The sequence below is a fragment of the Leucoraja erinacea genome, chromosome 39 (assembly GCF_028641065.1).
Source record: "Leucoraja erinacea ecotype New England chromosome 39, Leri_hhj_1, whole genome shotgun sequence".
NCBI classification, from domain to species: domain Eukaryota; kingdom Metazoa; phylum Chordata; class Chondrichthyes; order Rajiformes; family Rajidae; genus Leucoraja; species Leucoraja erinaceus.
In genome coordinates, this window is record NC_073415.1 from 9,587,124 (window position 1) to 9,608,130 (window position 21,007).

The 21,007-nt window shown below is 39.1% G+C and overlaps 1 protein-coding gene across 2 annotated transcripts in view; it reads left to right on the forward strand.

The window, feature by feature from the left end:
• LOC129714397 (uncharacterized) overlaps positions 1–17,882 on the forward strand; it is a 32,254-nt gene extending 14,372 nt beyond the window's left edge. Inside the window, exons 6-9 of one of the 2 annotated variants that reach the window (XM_055663977.1) lie at positions 6,728–6,877; positions 9,925–10,006; positions 12,423–12,452; positions 14,099–17,882. In XM_055663977.1, the coding sequence (XP_055519952.1) occupies positions 6,728–6,877; positions 9,925–10,006; positions 12,423–12,438 (248 nt within the window). In that variant the 3' untranslated portion in view covers positions 12,439–12,452; positions 14,099–17,882. The remainder of the gene's footprint in view (positions 1–6,727; positions 6,878–9,924; positions 10,007–12,422; positions 12,453–14,098) is intronic. The other variant, XM_055663976.1, reaches the window with a different exon arrangement.
• The last annotated feature ends 3,125 nt before the right edge of the window (positions 17,883–21,007 follow it).

Below are 21,007 nucleotides of genomic sequence, written 5' to 3' on the forward strand. Positions count from 1 at the left end.
ATGGAGGTTATAGCAAAAAGAGTAATATTGTATTCTATGCAACAAATATGATCTTCCTCATTTATTTTGTTCATCCTAAACATGCAAAGCTGCAAATTAACCAAAGTTTTTCTTGTCATATTAAGTTTTCTAATATTCGTTAGTTCAGGATTTGTGTTCTGCCCCCCTCATTAATGAACCCTGGCCATTAACAAAGTCCAAATGATTCAGGTTGAATAAGTAGTTTAGTTTATCTGATTTTATCAGTGTGTTTCTTAGGATAGTTTTATGGATCATCAAATATCATCAAGAGAAGACATCCTTTTTAATTGACAATATAAGATTAATGAAACCAGTGCTCTTGGTCGAACTATGAGTATATTGCATGCAACTATGGTAACAGCATATATCATGCTCACACATGGTCCAATGGCCCATTCATTTAAATGAACTATTGTTGTTAACCATATATTAGCAATCAAAACTCTTGAGTAAGGATTGGCATTGTCAAGTTTGGAGTTGGTTGTGGGGGAATTTTTTTTAAATATCTCTCCTCGACGGAGATGCAACTTTTTTTCGTATCATATCTCCGTCCGCACTGTGGCCTAACATCGTGGAGTCGGTGGCCTCTTGCTGAGGATCGACCTCGGGAGCTCCAACCGCTGGAGCCTGCAGACTTAACATCGTGGAGCTCACGGTCCCTAGTTAGGGACCGACTTCGGGAGCTCAAGCCGCAGGAGCTTTGATCGCCCCAACGCGGGAACTTCGAATCGCCGGCTGCAGGAGCTTCGATCGCCCCGACTGCGGATTGTTTGACTGCCCCGACCGCGGGAGAAAAGGAGGAAAGAAGATAAGACTTTATTGCCTTCCATCACAGTGGGGAATGTGGTGGAGCAGCTGTGGTGGATGTTTATGTTAAATTTTATGTAGTTGTGTGTCTTGGTGCTTTTTTTGGTATGACTATGTCAAAATCAAATTATTTGTATGTTGCAAAATATACTTTGCTAATATATTAATTATGATTATGATTACTATGCAGTGGCTCAATTAATGTTCACTGGACTATCTTGGTCTTATTTAATTACAATCACGCTCAACAACCAATGGCCCTGAATGTGGAAATTTGTCATGTTTCAAGTTCTGACTTGCTACCTAGAGATTAAAGTGAAAGTGAAATTGTATCCAGTAAGCACAGTATCAGATTGTTAGGCTTTCAACTAAGACTATCACTATTCGCATTCAGTAATCCTGCAAAATCATCTAACGTTTTTCTATGTATTTTAGCTTTTGATTTAATACCTGTCATTCTACTATACATCTGAGTTATTTTCAGATTTTTTTTCCTATTTTGTATCTTTTTCCCTATGCCTGCTTTCCCTAGTTAGGACAGTAGAATTACCCAGTACCTGTATATTCAACATCTCAGCAAAATAGCACTCGTGCTTTTTTGTGTACCTTCGATTCTCCAGCATCTGCAGTTCCTTCTTAAGCACTCGTGTCATCTTTGAGCGGAAGTGCAATTCACAGGTTTTCATTTTGCAAACAATTTGCCTTGCCATAGAAGATATGCTGATAACTAACAAACTCATTGCAGACTGTGATGGAAAGTGAGTAGATGCACATTGAGATTTAAAAAAAGTGAGAAGTACAATAATCCCTGGATATTGTCATTGAGCACAGTATGTGAGAGGAAACCTTGATACCTGTACGAATCTTGATGGCGCAGCTTTCAAATAATTTTATTTCAGATGCAAAAGAAGACGTTGTATGGAACTTGGATAGTGACAACAGAAAGAAATATATCAAGAAAGTGCCACATTATGAATCATTTGAAGAAATGTCTTCAGGTGTGGAAAGTAATTATAGAAAAGGGATGCTTAGGGCTTATTTCTTTCCCTATGGTTTTCCTGTAGCAGAAGTGCAACCATTGATTGATTGATTTAGTACCGTTTCTTAACCAGCCAGATTAAAACGGCAAACAAATAAATAGCATAAGATTTCACATCTGTTATACAGGTATAAGAATTGATGAACACAAGCATATGCGTGATGTGTGTATTTGGCATTTAGGTGGTCTTGAAGGTTTGTTAATGTTACAATACATTTTAGAAATAAATTATACAATACTCCTCAAGTAGATTAGCACTTTACAAGATAGGGATTTGACACCAAATGGGAAATAATAGGAATTACGGATAGCTTTTTAAAATAGTTTTGAAGAGTAAACCAAAATGAAATGGCTTTGGGATTGAAGGGTAATATATTTTGTCAGAAAGATTCATGGATGATTTTGGAGCAGTGGAACAAAACAGTAAGGTCCAGAATCAGCAAAACATCGAATGGGGCCTGAGAGGAGAAGCTGGAGAATATTTTATACCAGGGTACACAAGATCAAAAACTCTGAAATAAAGTTGTTTGGATACAGAGAAGTAGTGCGATATGTCAGAGCAGGGTGTAATGTGACAATTAGAACAGGATCAAATACACAGGACTAGATGTTAAAAGTCCCTTGTGCCAATAGGTGGGGAGCATTTCACGACATCACTTCCTGACTTTTATACTCAACATCGGTGGGGGGCGGGGGGGTGATACACATATCTTGGCCTGTGTAACCTTCAGGATAGTTGGGCACAGGACACATCATCAGTAGTGTACCCTTGCAACTGAACCAGAGCTTTATACATCTGTAACATCACTTCCTGACTTTTATACTCAACATCAGTTTCTGACTTTTATACTCAACCCCTCACCCCATGAGTGATGAAGGCAACTATGCTGTATGGCATTTTTACCATCCTATCTACATGTTGCTACTTTCAGGGAGCTATGAATCAGAACAAGTGATTCCTCTGTACATAAATGTTTCCAGCCATTTATTGTGTTATTTTCTCTTACATTTGACCTTCAATAGAGGAATTGTTGTAGTGTAAAAATAAACATTTGCTGTAAATGATATAGAGAGGGAAACAGCATGTGAAATATGAAAATGAACCATTAAACACAGTGGTTAACACGAGCGACCTTTTGGATGTTGATGTCAAAATCACTTGAGATTTAATGATCGTGCTGGAAAGTCCTTGCTCAGATTTAGTTCCACCTAAGCTATACAATAAGTTTTGGTGCCACTTTCTGGTGTATTGCTATATGAGAAACATGGGATCTTAGAAGTGCTCTATCCAGCAGTTGCTGATCCTCTCATTTTTCTTCAGCTATTGACATTCCTATTGGCTTCATTCTTTTCTACTTGGACATTGGATTCACAGATTGTCTTACAGTGCTGAAAGATCTATGTTATGGTTACAGCTATCAAATTTCCTGCACATACTATCTGTCCTCTAGGCCATGTTTTGTATGGACCTTGACCTTCAAGTCTGTTTTAGCCTCCATTGAGGGTGCTTTCAGTCCAAAAGTGTGTTGCATGTATGATGGCGCTTCTAGTATAAGGATGCCTTGCATTATTAGTGTATTAGCTTCCAGATCTCTTGGTCGTTGTTACCAGACCATTCTCAGTGGTCTCATGGAGAGCAAGAGGGGTTCTTGGCTCATAGGCTCCAAATCCACACTCAGCAAAATCAATAACCCCACTCTCACCACCGACGGCACCACTGTCTCCCCAGGCCCGCAACCTTGGCGTGATCTTTGATTCCACCCTCTCCCTTGAGCCTCACATCTGCCATGTCATTAAAACCTCCTTCTTTCACCTCCGCAACATCGCCAAACTCAGACCCTCTCTCACACCTCCCGCTGCTGAAAGACTCATCCATGCCTTCATCTCCTCCCGACTGGACTACTGCAACTCACTTCTCCTTGGCATCAGCTCCACCTACATCAACCGACTCCAACTGGTCCAGAACGCAGCCGCCCGACTCACCACCCACACCAAATCCTGGCATCACATCACTCCAGTCCACAAACAACTTCACTGGCTTCCCATCTCCCACCGGATCACCTACAAAATCCTGATCCTCACCTACAAAGCCCTCCACCATCTGCCCCCCCCCCCCATATCTCACTGACCTCCTCTCCCCCTACCAACCCTCACGGTCCCTCAGATCCACATCAGCCGGTCTCCTCTCCATCCACAAATCCAACCTCCGCAGTTTTGAGGACAGAGCCTTCTCCAGGGCAGCTCCCAGGCTCTGGAACTCCCTCCCCCAACTGATCCGCAATTCCGTGTCCCTCACCATCTTCCAGTCCCGCCTCAAGACCCATCTCTTCACCTCTGCCTATCCTTAGCCCCACGTCCCCCACCCTTTTCATCTGTGCTTGAATTGCCTCATATTGTGTTTTGAATTGAATTCTGTCTTTAATTTGTGTACTAGTCATGTCTCTACTATTTATACCATTCCGCTTACATGTTTTTCCTCTACTTGCTAAATTTTTGTAAGGTGTCCTTGGGACTCTTGAAAGGCGCCCATAAATAAAATGTATTATTATTATTATTATTATTGGCTGTGTTAATTAAGGTCGTTTTCAGGTCAGACCAGTAATTTGGGACATTCTGTGGCTCCTATTGATTGGGTCTCTTCAGATTCAGATTCAGATTCAGATTCAATTTTAATTGTCATTGTCAGTGTACAGTACAGAGACAACGAAATGCATTTAGCATTTTCAGGTTGGTTCTTCAGATGGATTGAATAGAGGTTTCTTTGTGATTTCTTTGAGATCTTCACTATTGATTTCCAAATGACACCGTTTCTGTTATTGTCATTCTTTAAACATCGGGTTGATAAAGATAAAGTAGTGGAGATGTCTCTCATGCAGCAGCAAGCTAGCTGAGAAACAAATTGCACCTTTGCTGCTTTACGTATCCTTCTGATGTCCGAAAAAACGTTTACTTCCAATAATCAACTCAATTCTAACAAAGTTGCATACCTGAAATGTTCATAAGGTCATAAGATATAGGAACAGAATTAGACCATTTAGCCCACTGAGTCTCCTCTGCATTTGATCATGGCTAATCTACTTTTCTCTCTCAATCCCATTCTCCTGCCTTCTCATCTTAACCTTTGACACTAACCGAGAACCTATCAATCTCTGCTTTAATAATATCCATTAATTGAAATGAAATTTCACAAATGCTGCCTGAATTGCTGAATTTTGCAGCATTTTTAATGTTTTCATATCATTTTAATGATTCATATCATCTGCATTTTTTTCAACTTTAATTCACTATTATGACTGTTGGTGAAGCATCAGACATTCCCTGCGATAAGGTCCACGATCGGCATTGTGGTAATTGCCAGGTAGTCACAGAATACTAAGACATTAGACTTTGTAGTCTTTCTGACCTCTCAAAAATAAAATACTATATTGCTCCCCAGAACTGCTCCCAGGAAGAGGAAGATGACTAAACTTTATTGCCTTCCCTCACAGTGGGAGACCTGTGTGGGGATGTTCATGTTAAATTCCATCATGTATTGTGTTCTTTTTATTCGTATGGCTGTACGGTAAATCAAATCTCACTGCACCAATTGGTGCATATGACAATAAATGTAACTTGGACTTGGACGTCAGCATACATGTATGTGCACAGATTTCTGAAGTGGGTCTTTGAATACATGTTATTTTATTGAAAATATGTATGTGCTTCTCACATTCAATGGAGGATTTTTAGTCTTAACATAGTGACATTTTTTTAGACAGCATGGAATACTATGAAGTGTTTCATTGTGCTGAATGGATGCAGTTTTTGCTCTCACTGGCACTGATAAGACCAGTGTCAATTCTTTGCCTGTATTGTTGATGAATATCTGTCTATTATTACTACATGAGCCTTTTTGCCAGTCTTGCTCGTTATCCAGTGAAAGGTGCATAAGGAGCAGAAAGTAGTTTGATTAATTATGATTGTCCATGCAAGACACAATGTGGTTCGCATATAAAGGAAGAATGTTTGTATAGAATATTACAAAACTACAGGTGCCCATGGAACAGTATTTTGTCACTTGTTAGTGACTTTTCAAGAGAAGAAGAAAAGTGGATAAAAAAGAAAAATAAACAATTTTAAGAAATTGTCAAAAATTTAAGAGAATATTTTGAGGAGTTAACAAGCTCATTGTGACATTCCAATTTTTTATACACAGTGTCCAACCAATGAAGTCAAGCATAATGTATTCCTCCTTTACCATCCTATCCACTTGTGTTGTGACTTTCAAGGCGGTCTTGAATCCCAAGATCGCTTTGTATATCAATACTTTTGGGGGTCCTACCTTTACTGTGTACCTTCCTCTTGCATTTGACCTCCCAAAATACATCACCTAACACTTAGCTGGATTGAATTCCATCTGTCATTTGTCTGTCAAAATTTCCAATTGATCCATATCCTGCTGTATTCTTTGACAACTATTTTACAATTCTGCCATTTTTTTTTGTTGCCTGCAGACTTAATAATTAGATCATCTATATTTTCATCCATCATTTATTTACAATAGAAACAACCGATCGCAGCACTGATTCTTGAGGACCACCACTGATCATGGACCTCAAATTCTGTATAGCCAGATTTTGTATCCAATTTTGTCTTTCTCATGTGACTTAAGGAATGGGACAGGATAATTTAAAATAATTATTCTTTAATCAGTATTAAAGCTTGACTAAAATTTAGTAAAAACATGCTCAAATATATCCTGACCTGTTTGTAAGTCCAGAATGTTTAATTTTCAAATTTTTGACCACCTACACTTTTATATTCCTGTTTGGATATTAAAACTTCAATTGCTGCCTAAAGTAATTGTTCCTTATTTTCCAGACTTGGAAGATGAAAAGGCAAGGCAAGCTAATAAGCACCACGATACTGGTCAAGAACATGAACAAAACCATGTCAAAGAACAAAAGTCAACTGACGATCACGATGATTACTGGGTAGTTGGGCAAAGACGCTTCAGAATAATCGTTCTCAGTAAGTGGTGAATTGGCTGGAAATTATGAATACCTCATAGAACTCCAATGATTCAATGATACTTTATTGTCACATGTACCAAGGTACAATGAAATGCTTTGTTTTGCATACAACCTGGTAAAATCGTGTAGCAGACTTCACTCAGGCAGTGCACATGTGTGCCCCACATTTTGGTACTAATGCTTAGTCAGTTTATTTAGAGCACCAGGGCCAATTACTTCATCAAACATTACTTATTTTGAAAAATTAGACTGATCTTAGCTCTCCGCCCCCCACAATTACAGCTATCATTCTAAACAGCTCTAATTAACTGGTAAAAGCGTTATATTGGTAAATTTAAGGAACACGTCTTTTAAAGCAATGTAAATCTCTTTAAGGTAATTCAAATAGAAAAAGCTGTCCATCCATGGCTATCAAGAAACATATAACCTAAACAACTTTCTTTTGTTGCCAAAGAATTGGGATGTGGGAAAATTACAGATTAATTGAAGGATGACCAGGACATTGATAGGAACAAGGAAATCGAATATGTGCTTGAGGGAGAGAGAAACACAAAAGCTGATTGTAAGATCTTGTTTACTCTTAAAACCAAAAGAATAGTTAAAATTAATGCAGGTCTTTACAAGGGACAGGAGAAATTACACTGGAGAAATATGGAAATGACAGAAAAATTAAACAAATATTTTTTGATAACCTAATTGAGAAGGGACAAAAATCCTCCCAGAAATAGAAGACAACAGCAAGTCTAGAATGAAAAGAGAGTTCAAATATAACGGTGTACAATTAATAGAGATTAAATAAATGGGACTGAAAAGTAATAAATCTGCAGGATCTGGTCATTTGCAAACCTAGTGTTTTAAAGGAGGCAGAAATGGAGATAGTGAATGCAGTAGCTGTCATCTTACAAAATTTCACAACTACAGAACGGTTCGCACTGTTGGGTGGTAGCAAATGTTACTCCAGTTTAAAGAAAGGAGGAAGAGAGAGAAAACGGGGAACTATAACACCAGTTGGCCTAACATGAGTAATCGGGAAGACTGTTCAAACCTTTTGTTAAAGCGGGTTATAGTGTCCTGACAAAATAGGACTGGTAAGAGTTTTTCAGACTGCAGTTGGCAACATGGATAAGGGCAAACTGGGTGTTTAAATTTTGAGGTTACGTAATGGAATAGTTAAAGCCAATTCAAGAAAGCAGCTTGCCACCGCCTTCCCTAGGGCAATTGGGAAACCAGCAATACAAGGCATTGTTTGCACTTCCTAAATCCAGAAAATAACAATAAAAGTAATCAATTATTAATCAGACTGAGAGTGCACATTATTAGGGCCAATACACTGCAGTGGATTGGGGATTGACTATTGAACAAAAATATATGGTAGAAATAAGCTAATGATTTTGAAGTTTGGAAGGCAATGACTAGGGTGATGCCATAGAGATTGCTGCTGGAGCCCCATGTAACTTGGTTATATTACATTTTGTCCCCTCATCCAATGTATTAATCAGCAAAATTATTGATATTATATTTTGTCCCCTATGGGGAAAAAATGTAATATAAACTAGTTTGCTGATAACACAAAGCTAGGTGGCAGTGTGGGCTGTGAGGAGGGTACAGAGAGGTTTCACAGAGATGTCGACTGATTATATAAGCAAGGACATGGCAATTAGAGTAAATGCTATCCACTTTTTGAGAGAAAAACTAGTTATCAGAGTACTTTTTACACAAGTAATTGAAAGATTGGATACAGATGGAATTGGATGTTCTTGCTCATGAATTGTGGGGAGCATGTGAGTGTAGGAGAGAGTTAGGAAGACAAATGGTATGTTGCTGTTTACTTCAGGATGATTTGAGTACAAGAGTGGAGGTGTCCTGCTCCAAATGTATAGAGTTGTAGTTATGCCTGGAATATATTGAGCAGAGGTCTGGTTGCATGACCTAAGGATAATGTCCTGTCATTGATGCATACAGACTGACACGCTTGACAGCATGGATGCAGGGTTAATGTTTCCACAGGTTGGTGTGTTTTAGAACCAGGGCTCACAATCACGGGGTCATTGATTCAAGACAGAAAATTCCTTCACCCAGAGGGTGGTGAATCTTAGAAATTCTCAGTCTGAATGAGCTGGGGAGGCTCAGTTGCTGTAGTTCAAGGTAGAAATTGAAAACTTTTTATTAATATGGTAATTATAATATGAGGTTAGCACAGGAAAATCCCACTAGGGTAAATGATTAGCCATGGCTGAGCATGCACAAGGGGCCACATGGTCTGGTCTTTATTCCATCTCTTATGTTTTAAAGGCATCTTTCCTGATAAGCAAAAAATATATTGTCTTCATGCTGGGTTGTTAATGAATGACAAGAAGTGGAGATCAGAATTGCACAGTGCCTCTGCTCCTATTTTCTTCAACAATGAAACCTGGACACTGTTGGATGCTTGGCATTTACCTCTTATGTAAAGAGGTTGTACAACTGGTAACATGAATACTAGTCTCCTGTTGCTAATGGGAAAAGAGCTACTTTAACACAAAGAGAGGTATGGAATGACATACCTCACATGTCATTTGTATCTTTTAATAATTTAATCACAGGACACGTATTGCTGACAAAGTCTACATTTAACATCTGTCCCTTATAATTATCTTCCCTGACACTAGCCTTTTTATTTAATTAACTGAAACTAAATTTCCCAGCTATTTTGATGGGGCTTAGAATCATCAGTCTAGGCCTCTGGAAAGAGGGTAATTTACACACTTTGTTTTTTCACCACTTTTTTTGCCATGAGTGGACAGATAATCTGTACAACCAGATGATTGATCATGTATCCAAAATAGTAACCTTAGACAAAATTGTGGGTCCTTCTCAACGCAGGGATAATGACGTGCAACATTTAGAGTTGTAAAAATGCCTTCCATACACCATATATCTTTTCAACAGAGGTATTTTAAGAATATAGATGTTAGGTAATATATATCTACCCATTGCTGTTGATGTAACAGGACTGATAAAGCTAAATAATTTCTGTTTCACTAACTCCCTTTTCTTCCTTTCCAGTTATTTTAGGTGTTCTTATTGGTTTTTCTATTTTACTGATCCTAGCATGGTTCTTTGTACCGAGACGGGTTATAAATAAAATGTAAGTATTATTTATACATTGCATACCATTAACATACTGTAAAATTACAAATTATCAAATATAAGCATTGCTATGACTTAAGGAAATTTGATTTTTTTTTCTTGACTCAAAGGATAATGCCTATCTTCTGAGAAATGTCAGACCTCTTAAGGGCATTGCAATATTGAAATCAAGCTAATGATCACCAAATAGGAATCTTGCCTTGATGTTGCACCTTATCTTACCCCTCAGCAGCCATGATTATTTATAAGCAACAGTGGATCTGTTGTACGAGGGGGATCATGTCTCAGCTTAATCCTTTCCAGAAGTTATTCCATGCACATAATGGAAATTGAGAAATAATGTTGACAGATTGCAGTCATTAGCCTGTTCCCCCCCCCCCCCCCCTCAAAAAAAAACATATAACCATGGACTCCTTACCTTTATTAACCAAGTCATTTGCCTGTTAAGCTTCCTTTAATCTATTGACCAACATGCTGAATTATCTGAAAACTCTACATCCATCAATCACTCATGGAAGGAAAATTATAGCCCCGCCATAGGCCATTTAAAGAACAATCCTTTTAATTTTTACTCTTGCCATATTGCTGCACTGCAAGATCACAAAACTCATCTTTAGAGATAATGTAGCACTTCTATCACAAATATCCTCCATTGAGATTATAAAACTGGCACTCAAAATAGATTTTTGTTTTTTGGAGTTCTGTTTCATGAAATCCTTCCACATTCCAAAGTAATGTGATATTTCTCTCTTACTTGAATATCAAATCAGAGTACTGCTTTAAAATTGTTGTCTCCAATAACCTGAAGAACATAAAATTCTCACTGAACATACAGAAGCTAGCAGAAGTAACTTGGAAAAACAAAGTTTGATACCTCCATATGTTGTACTAGTCCCAACAATTAAATATAAAACACCAGTCAAGTGTAACATTTCAGGAACAAAACTCATCCCCATGTAAAGTAATGCTTTGTTTGGAATAAAAAGCTGTACATTTAAATCCACATAGTTATGACCTCAATAGTTACAAGTGGAAAGCATCTTGTCCGGGAACATTACCATCTGGTTCGGGAATTGCTCTGCCAAGGACAAGAAGGCTCTGCAGAGAGTAGTGCGTTCGGCCGAACGCACTATGGGAACTTCACTCACCCCCCTGCAGGAACTATACAACAGGAGGTGCAACTCCAGAGCAAACAAAATCATGAGAGACCTCTTCCACCCCTGCAACGGACTGTTCCAGCCGCTACGGTCAGGCAAACGCCTCCGTTGCCATGCAGTGAGAACGGAGAGGTTGAGAAGGAGTTTCTTCCCAGAGGCAATTCGGACTGTAAACGCCTTTCTCACCAGGGACTAACTGTACAGAACGTTTTTCCTTCTATTATTTATTATGTAAAATAATATGTGTGTTATGATTGTGTTTATAATTTGTTTGGTTGTTTTGTTGTTCCGCGAGCATTGCCACTTTCATTTCACTGCACATCTCGTATGTGTATGTGACAAATAAACTTGACTTGACTTGACTTGAAGTATTTTCCAACGTCACACCATTAAACATACAATGAGGGGTTAAGTGCTGGAAGGTCCTGGCTATTTGAAACTACAAACACATCAAATCTGCAGCTCCAAATTGGCTGAAATCCTACAAACCTTTTTATAATCATGCATAGAAACAGCTGTTGGCCCTAAATGTATCAGTGGCAGTCATGTGGATAGCCTGCAACATCTTGAACAAGACCTAATTGAAGATTCCTAATTGACATTTCTACATTTAGCCTGCAGGACATTTCCTTCATAATGGAAAGAGAAAGAGTTTCTGTTGCAAATGAGGTGAAAGGATTTGTTTCAAATACCAGGTATATCCACTACGTGTTTGGACAGGACTTATTGCTACCACATATCAAGTTGATTCTGATGCTATTAAAGGGAGCGTTATATTAGTGCATGTCTTTTGAACTATGAAATAGATTATAAGCTAAACTCTTGTTTCATTGTCCTTAATCGTGTGCACAGGTGAAACTATAGTAATAGCGTGATCCTGTTGTGATGAAAAACTGTTCACTCAATGTGTTTAGGTTCAAACTTAGGCCATTCCTGGTCTGTTCAGCTCAGAGAAAGAATTTATCTTTTCAGCAACAGAGAGAAGTAATTGAATTTATTGCTGCCACATTTAGCACTCAAATTTGTCTGCAAGGAAAATTCATAACTTCTGTTACTTTTAATTTGGACAGCAATGACATTAACTTTCAATGAAAATTATTAATTGGTTGAAAAAGTACATTGCGTCTGCTATTTTCAAAAACCTTGTCTATTTAGTACCGACTTAACCTTTAAACCAGGAATTAAATGTTATTTGTTTATAAAATTTTTAGATGCTAATTCCCATTAACTCTAATTCATATTTACGTTCTATTTTAGCCGAACCCGAAAGTGATTTTGTAAAGTGAGGTGAGTTATCTACATTGCAGAGATATTTGGTAAAGTGACACTGGATGCTGCTTCATCCTAATTCCCACATCTCTGTTGCTCAAGATATTTTTTATGTTGAGATTGGTATTGCAATGGTCAGTTCTACTCAGCTTCCATTTCAGTACCATTACTGCCTCTTTGCTGTCTGGTTTTTCATAGCTGATCAATCTATAGATGTACCAAATTATTTTTACATTTAACACTGTTCAGGGGGATTCTGTCTTATACACTCTCTGATGGATGTTTCACATCCTGAAATTCTGCACATTCTTTTTCCAATCCTTGAAACTCTGGCAAATGTTTGAAATCTGTGTTCTCATCTTAACTATCTTTGCTGCACTTTGCAACCATTACTTCCCCCATCTTGTTTCTCCCCTTTACATCCTCGAAAGCCTTCTCAAAAACAGCATCAACTGAGCTTTCCAATTCTGCTTCTGGCCTGCCATCTCCCCTTCCCTTGATCTCCTTTGTTGTCTTAAATCCTAAATTTAAAGTGCCTTTGGGCTCTTTGGATGTAAAGAAGCATGATTCATTGTCATCTCCTTTTAATAGGGATACATCATATCTCCTCAGATGTCCCATCCCTGATATCTGCATTATTAGTTGAACTCATTGGGAAAAAAATTGCTAGTGTTGACCCTCAGTTAGGAAGAGAGGAACTTGGCCATGGCACCTCTATTGATAATTACTGTGAACTCTGCAGGAAACTGTGTATCTGGGACGTTTGGTGAGAAAGAGATGGATGTTGTTGTCATGTATCTCACCTTGGAATGGTCTGGGGCACTGATTGTCCAATTTTGTATCATGAGTGGTCACTAAAATGGTGCCATATCCTCATTAAACCAGACCTTTGATAGGACCACCTCAGGCAATTGAGGAAATTCAGAGTGTCTCTGAGGATCCTCCAGTGCTTCTACTCAGCGGCTGTGGAAAGCATCCTGTCCGGAAATATCACGATTTGGTTTGGGAACTGCTCTGCCCAGGAAAAGAAGGCTCTGCAGAGAGTAGTGCGTTCAGCCGAACGCACTATTGGAACTTCACTCGCCCCTCTGCAGGATCTATACATCAGAAGGTGTAACTCCAGAGCCAATAAGATCATGGGAGAACCCTTCCACCCCTGCAACGGACTGTTGCAGCTGCTACGGTCAGGCAAATGCCTCCGTTGCCATGCTGTGAGAACGGAGAGGTTGAGAAGGAGTTTCTTCCCAGAAGCCATTAGGACTGTAAACTCCTACCTCACCAGGGACTAACTTTACTGTAAAATTCTACTGTTTTTTTTAATTGCTGTTTTTTCCCTTTTTCCTTCCTCCCACAATATGTAATATGTAAAAGAATATGTGATTCTGTTCCATTCTGTTTGTAGTTTGTTGTTTGTTTGTTTGTTTTTTGCACAAAGTCCGCGAGTATTGCCACTTTTCATTTCACTGCACATCTCGTATGTGATGAATAAACTTGACTTGACTTGGAAAGAAAAGGGGAAAAAATCGTTTAAAAAACATTTTACTCTGAATAAAAAATCTACAAAACAAAAATTGCAAAAAGTCTTTACGCAGTCTCAGTGGGGAAAGGGTAAAAATTGGCCTAAACGATTAACTATTTCACTTTTCTTTTCACTTAATTTTCAGGAATTTGGACCTTGTCAGGATGGAAAGAAAACACCATCCAGCAAGGACAGACAACATGGAAACTATCCACTTGTAAAGTATATTTTGTTGGTGTGTAGCTATAAACAGGAAGTTCTTCATACTGATTGCTTTGTATTCACTCATTTTTGGACAAAATGTAGAAATCTGAGAACTAAAGTATGATTGAAATCACTCAATTATTTGCGAAGGAATTTTGTGGCTAGCCAACACTTTCACAAACTGTTAACAAACTAAGCAGATCCAGCAAAGCCTGAAACAGCACTGTATATGGAATGAGTGCAGGATCAAAGATTAGGTGGGGACCAGCCCCTCATTGTGGTACTGAGTAACTGCCTGGAAATTTGGCTCAGTTTCAGGAGAATTCTGCTACACTGAGATTTTGAAATGTATGACCCCATTTACTTTTCCATCCATCATTGTTTGCAGCAGTGCTAGCACTGCTCAACATAAGGGTCCAAATAATGAGGCCTTTTGTAACATACATAGGCGCTACACATTTTCTTTATTTGCTTATGGCGTGTAGATAACTCTGACAAACTAGTATATATTGTCCATCCCTGGTGGCCATGAGAGGGCCAAAGGGCATGTTTCCTCGTTATATCTCTAAACTAAAATAAACTAAGTCTGCGAGTGCTGATGAACTATTTCTAGAACTTTGTCTTTTTTAAATTAAAGTGCCATACAGCACTGAAACAGCGTGTTCTGCCCACTAAATCCATGGTTACCATCAAATATACATCTATACAAATCCATTTCCCCCACATTTCTATCAGTTCTTTACCAGATTCTGCCACTCATCTGATCCTGCAATTTCAATGATCAATTCATTTACTACCCTGCACTTTTGGGAATGTGGGAGGAAACTGGAAGAAACTCATGTGGTAACATGGAGAACATACATTGCTCCACACACACAACAATGGAGGTTCGGGTTGAACCAAATGGTTGGAGTTATGAGGCAGCAGCTCTACTAGCTGTGCACTGAGCTGTCTTTTAATTTTACTGGCAGGCCCAATGCTGCATTACTATTGCAGGTAGATTTAAAATAAAATATCAATAGCGGTGGACAAAGGAATTCTTATGAAATGTGTTAGGGCTATGAAAACAAAACTAAGTGCATATTAAGGGTTAACAGTTGCCTCATTTATTGTTTCCAAATGTATTGATATGATTTCAGCCAACAGTTGCACAAGTATCAACAAAATAAAGCTTTATTATTCTTTAGTATGCTGCAAGTGTCACTATTTTTTAACTTGTGGTGCTTTAACAATAGAAAAGATAGAATATGAGGTTTGTAATACTGTTTAACCCTATGTTATCACCAGATCTTGTGAAGTAACGGATAATATTGAAATCGTAAAAAATGTTGAAATAACCTAATTCTATGTAATTGTTTATTTTTATTTTGGGTTAACCCCATATTACATCTCTATAAATTACTCAAATTGATCATCTTTGGGAACTATTTGTGGATCGGTATTTTGTATATATCATAGCTTAGCTTTCATCACTTTGTATGAAAGTTGTTTGATCAAATACCAGTCCAGATAATGAAGCACTAGAATGTAGGCCAATAATGTGGAGGAGCTGCTACGCTATATTCTTGATGATGTCAAGGCTCTGCTCTACTAGGAGGAGGTCATAAAGAATGTTATGCATGAAATGCATTATTTTTAAGTCGAGCAGCAAAGTTCAACTCGGTGTTCTGGCCTACATTTATTCCTCAATATTGTTTGTATGGAAGCTTGTCGCACAGAGGTTGTTTACGTTAGCACAGAATACTGAATAAAGATTTCATTTCTTGTAAAGTACCATAGACTGGAAAGATGTCCCAGCTATGCACGTATGCCTTTCTCTAACGACAGCCCAAATCAGTTTAAAGATAATAATGTGCTTATGAATAATGATTATCATTCATTGTGGATGGAAGATAGAAAGTAAAGATACTAGAGGAGCAAGTCTGCTGACTAATGCACAGGAAGTTTGCACAAATAGCGATGTGATCACATGCTAAGCTGTGTTCCTGATGTGGGATATCTATAAGTAGAGCTGGGAGAGTTAAAGCAAATAACATTCTGATAGAAGTAGGGAGACATCATTTCTGTTAGTAAAATAATTATTAAACACAGAGTATAGACAATACCAAAAGGTTTACGAGTTTTTTTTTTAATTCTTAGCTAAATTGTAGTCCAAAAATCACTGTCAGAGATGCAAGAAAATCTTGAAAATGAAACACAGCTTGATGACCACCAATTGCAATGTAGAGTCTGTATAATAATCTTAATTCATTGTAAATATTTGTACTATTTACAAAATAGTATTTGTGTGTAAAATTTGCAGTACATTACATTAAGTATGTAAGGAAAAACGATGTCCTGGTGACTTAATGTACATTGCAGTACATTAAGTCAGCAGGACATCAATTTTCCTTGTATATGCTCTCTTTCCAGTCCAGGGGAGGATGTGGTTTAAATACAAGCTCCTTTGTCTGCAGTGGCCATAAGGCCTTAATATGTGGACTTTTTCCCCATACACATTTTGTGACAATCCCACAAAACTATCAGCATATTCCTCTGCGCTTAAGCCTGATTGTGAACAGCTCCTTGCCCCGAAGACCAGCAAATATCCAGCACACCAGTGGGTCTTTCACCCAGCCAATTGTCTCCCAGCAGAATTGGTAGCATTATCTCTCCGAGCTGGATATCCAACTCAAAAGGTTATGTCATCAAGGTAGACACAAAATGTTGGAGTAACTCAGCAGGTCAGGCAGCATCTCTGGAGAAAATTTTTGGGTCGAGACCTTTCAGACAGTCAGGGGAGGGAAGCTAGAGGTATGAAGACGTGCAAAGAACAAAGGTATGCAAAAGAAAAAATCAAAGCTAGCAAGGGAGATTGCAACCTTCACGTGGTCTGCCCTGTTTCGACGAATGCAATCAACCTGCTGTGCGTAATCAAATAGAACAAGTTGTCCTCCAACTTTAGTCTGCACGCCATATGCAAGAAGAAGAAAGCCAGCAAGGATGATCAAGGAAATGTGGAGCCTACAATGTCACTCAGTTCTGCTGGCTGAACCCCCTCAAAAAGGCGCATAAGTCTTATCAGAGCTTGCATTCTTCTGAATAGCGTCGACACATTCATGAGAGGAATAGATTGGGTAGATGCACAGTCTCTTGCACAGAGTAGGTGAATCGAGGACCAGAGGGCATAGGTTGAAGGTGAAGGGGACACGATTTAATAGGAATCTGAGGGGTAACTGATTGTGGATGATCACATTGAATGGCGGTGCTGGGTCGAGGGGCTACTCCTGCACCTATTAGGTCTACTCTGCACAAAGGGTGGTGGGTGTATGGAACGAGCTGCCGGAGGAGGTAGTTGAGGCTGGGACTATCCCAACGTTTAAGAACAAGTCAAGTCAAGTCAAGTTTATTTGTCACATACACATACGAGATGTGCAGTGAAATGAAAGTGGCAATGCTCGCGGAACAACAAAACAACCAAACAAATTATAAACACAATCATAACACACATATCATTTTACATAATAAATAATAGAAGGAAAAACGTTCTGTACAGTTAGTTTATCCCTACAGTTAGGGATAAACATTTAATTAGTCCCAGAAAGGCGTTTACAGTCCGACATGTATAATAATAATAATAATAATATTTATTTATATAGCACTTTTCAACAAAACCAGTATTTGAACCAAAGTGCTTTACAGAGATTGATTAAATTAATTGAACAGATCAATGCAATAAATCCATACAAATCAAAAAAAGAGAAAAAAGAGAAAAAGGACACAGAAACAGTACACTATAGAAATCAACATGAAACGTCCCCCCACAGCAGAATTCACTGTGAGGGAAGGCACCAAAAATATCCAGTTCTCCAGTATAGGTCAGGTTTGAAGGAATATGGGCTAAACGTGGGCAGGTGGGACTAGTGTAGCTGGGACATGTTGGCCGGTATGGGCAAGTTGGGCTGAAGGGCCTGTTTCCATCACTCTCTGACTCTGACATTCCAGTCACATAACGGGACGGGGCATCTCCCGCTTTGTCCCGCCCCCTCCGCGCGGCGATTGCTTCGGGCGTGTGTCAATCACTGGAGGTTCGCCCTGTGATTGGCCGCGGTGGGGGGGCAGGGCGGGCCTGGGCGCGGTTGCTGGGGCAACCGGAGGCGGGACGGGCGGGGTGAGGGGCGTGCGGCGCGCGTCTGAGGAGAAAGCGAGCGGCGGCGGCGGCGGCGGCTGAGGAGGAGGGAGAAGCAGCAGCAGCAACAGCCATGGGCACCGGAGACCATCCCGAGTTCGGTGAGCGAGAGAAAACCCGGTGGCGTGCCCCTTAAAGCGGTAATGTCCAGCGGGGGTCGGCGGCTGCCGCCCTTCCCCAGGATGTGGGCCCCACCAATCCCCAGGTTGTTGTTGTTTGGGGGGGGGTCACACATTCACCACCCAGTAGCTTGAGCTCAGTGGGTGAATAAGGACCTTCACACTTTATATTTACAGTGAATCCCAGCTCACAGACCCACTCAAGACGAGGGGACTTGTTGAGATGTAATACTTTTGCAAGCTGTTTATTCAACCGTAGAAAATCGTGTTGGAAACGTGCATTTTCATATTCTTATTTGGACGCTACAAAAATAAAATATTGACAGGAACATTCCCTCATTTGCAAATAGCATGTGTGTGATGTAGCTAAATATTGATAGTCACACAGCGCATCCCAGTGAGGATTCAATCAGGATATCAACAGGTGGTCGGTAAGCTCTTCTTTCAGTATTGGTATTTACTTCATAAGAAGTTCCGTCTTGTTCATGTGTTAGTATTTAATAGTTTCCAGGCATGATTGCCCAGTTTTATTGGCTAGCGAATAGATTGATTTCACTCGGGGTTTAGTTTTGGACAGGATGCAGAGTGAAACGGAAAAGATGGTCATTGTTTTACTTTCTGAATCTTCTTCCGGCTTAAAGTGCTAATCTATTTTCACTCTGTACTTATTTTTAAAGAAAACATGTCTTGTATATGAGAGAAATTGAAAGATACATTTATGGACAGTGAACCCTTTAAACACTCTGTGTGACAAACTGCATAATAACATACCAATGAGTACCTTGACCAGTATCCTTTAAACACTTACGGTTCTACCAGCTGTCACAGATTCAATAAAGTTGGTCACTGGTTGATGGTGATGCATAAATAAAGCAATGTTTTATTGCAAAGAAATTAAATAAGCAGAGAGCTGAAATCTATTTGTGGCTATGTGGTTGGTATCTTGAGAGTACGCGATTGTCCTTTTGTTGCACAGAGATATTGGAATCCGTGGATCTGTTATCTGAGCCCCAGACTATGGGTTTTCTTTATTGAAGCATTTTCATTTAGGATGGATGTTTTCTTTCATCCCTGATTCAAGGTGACTGCGCCAACATGGAGCCTGAGATTCAAAGAAAAAGTTCCTCCAAAAGTGCTTGTTTGCACTTGCTCAATCTTGTTCCTTCACATTTTCTTAGACATTTTTGAATACCTGATAATCATAAGGAATGTATTTTACTGGTTGCATCATTTGCTTGTAAGTGTTAAATGGAATTGTTTCTGTCATCTTTGTCCTGTCTTAAAGGTACAGTTTCTTGTGGTATGCTGTTCTACTGGGACTAATCTCTTTATGTAAGAGTCAAGAGTGTTTTATTGCCATATGTCCCAGATAGAACAATGAAATTCTTATTTGCAGCAGCACAGCAGAATATGTAGGCATAGGTGACAGAGCTACATTTGTAGATTCAGGCGTGAACAGGAATAGCCCTGTTTATCGTGGAAGGATGAGGCATGGCACCAGTCCAGTTCCCCCTTGCCTTTAAACTTGTTCATTAGGTCACCAGATAATAACCAGGAGCTGATGCTTTGGCTAATTTTCTCTTTTATTAGATATGGACAATTGAGAGGTTTTTGATCGCTTGCTATAGTGCTCTGGATATGACCGATTAAACAATGCAGACAAGGATGGGGAGAGAACTCAAATATGGGGCCATTGATAAACATTTAATTGAAATATTAACTGTGCTGAAGATATGGCTCAACTTGAGGATGTGTGTTGGAAGCTGTCAGCGCATTTGTTTAGAATGCTGTCTGTAAAGTGTCTTAATGCTTGTAAGGAGTTAATATTTAAATCCAGTGCAATATTTTCTGCAGACATTTTATTTGTTGCTTCATGTGTTTGAAATCGCTAAAGTGTAAGAAGAAATCCACTTAAATAATTTAGATTTCAGAGGAATAAAACATAAAACTGCTCTGTCTTAGCTTATCCCCTACTGACACCTTCATCCATGTCTTTGTTACCTTTGGACCTTACCCATCCTTTGTACTCCTGAGTGGTCTCTTATTTCACGCTAGAAACTTGAGATTGTGATGCGTAACTGCTTTGTGGGGAGGGCGAGATAGCTAATTGCAACATTCGTCGTGTGAGCAGAGTTCACTAGAGGTTCTGGCCACTGAGATTCTGCACTGGGGCATTGCACCCCTTGTGTTGAGCGATCTTTCTGCAATTTCCCAGGAGTTTCAGTAGAAATTCTCAGATTCAGCATTGCCAATTCTTTCAATGAAGGGGAAATGGCTTTGAGGAAGATAGTTTTTAAAAAAAAAAAAAAAAGTTAATTTAAATTCATTTAATTGATAACCTAAATACCTTTTGGATCAAAAAAAAATTGGTGATGGATATTTTTAAAAAAAGTTTTACCCATGAATGTCAGACATTCCAAGTCTTTTTCAGTTTTGCCAGTGAGTTGGAGGCTTCAAATTAAACATGGCTGTCCATGCTGTGCAGAGTCTTGCTATTTGGGAGCTGGCTATGGGGACAAATCCAATGCAAAGAATGGCAGTGTTATAAAAGAAAAAACACATT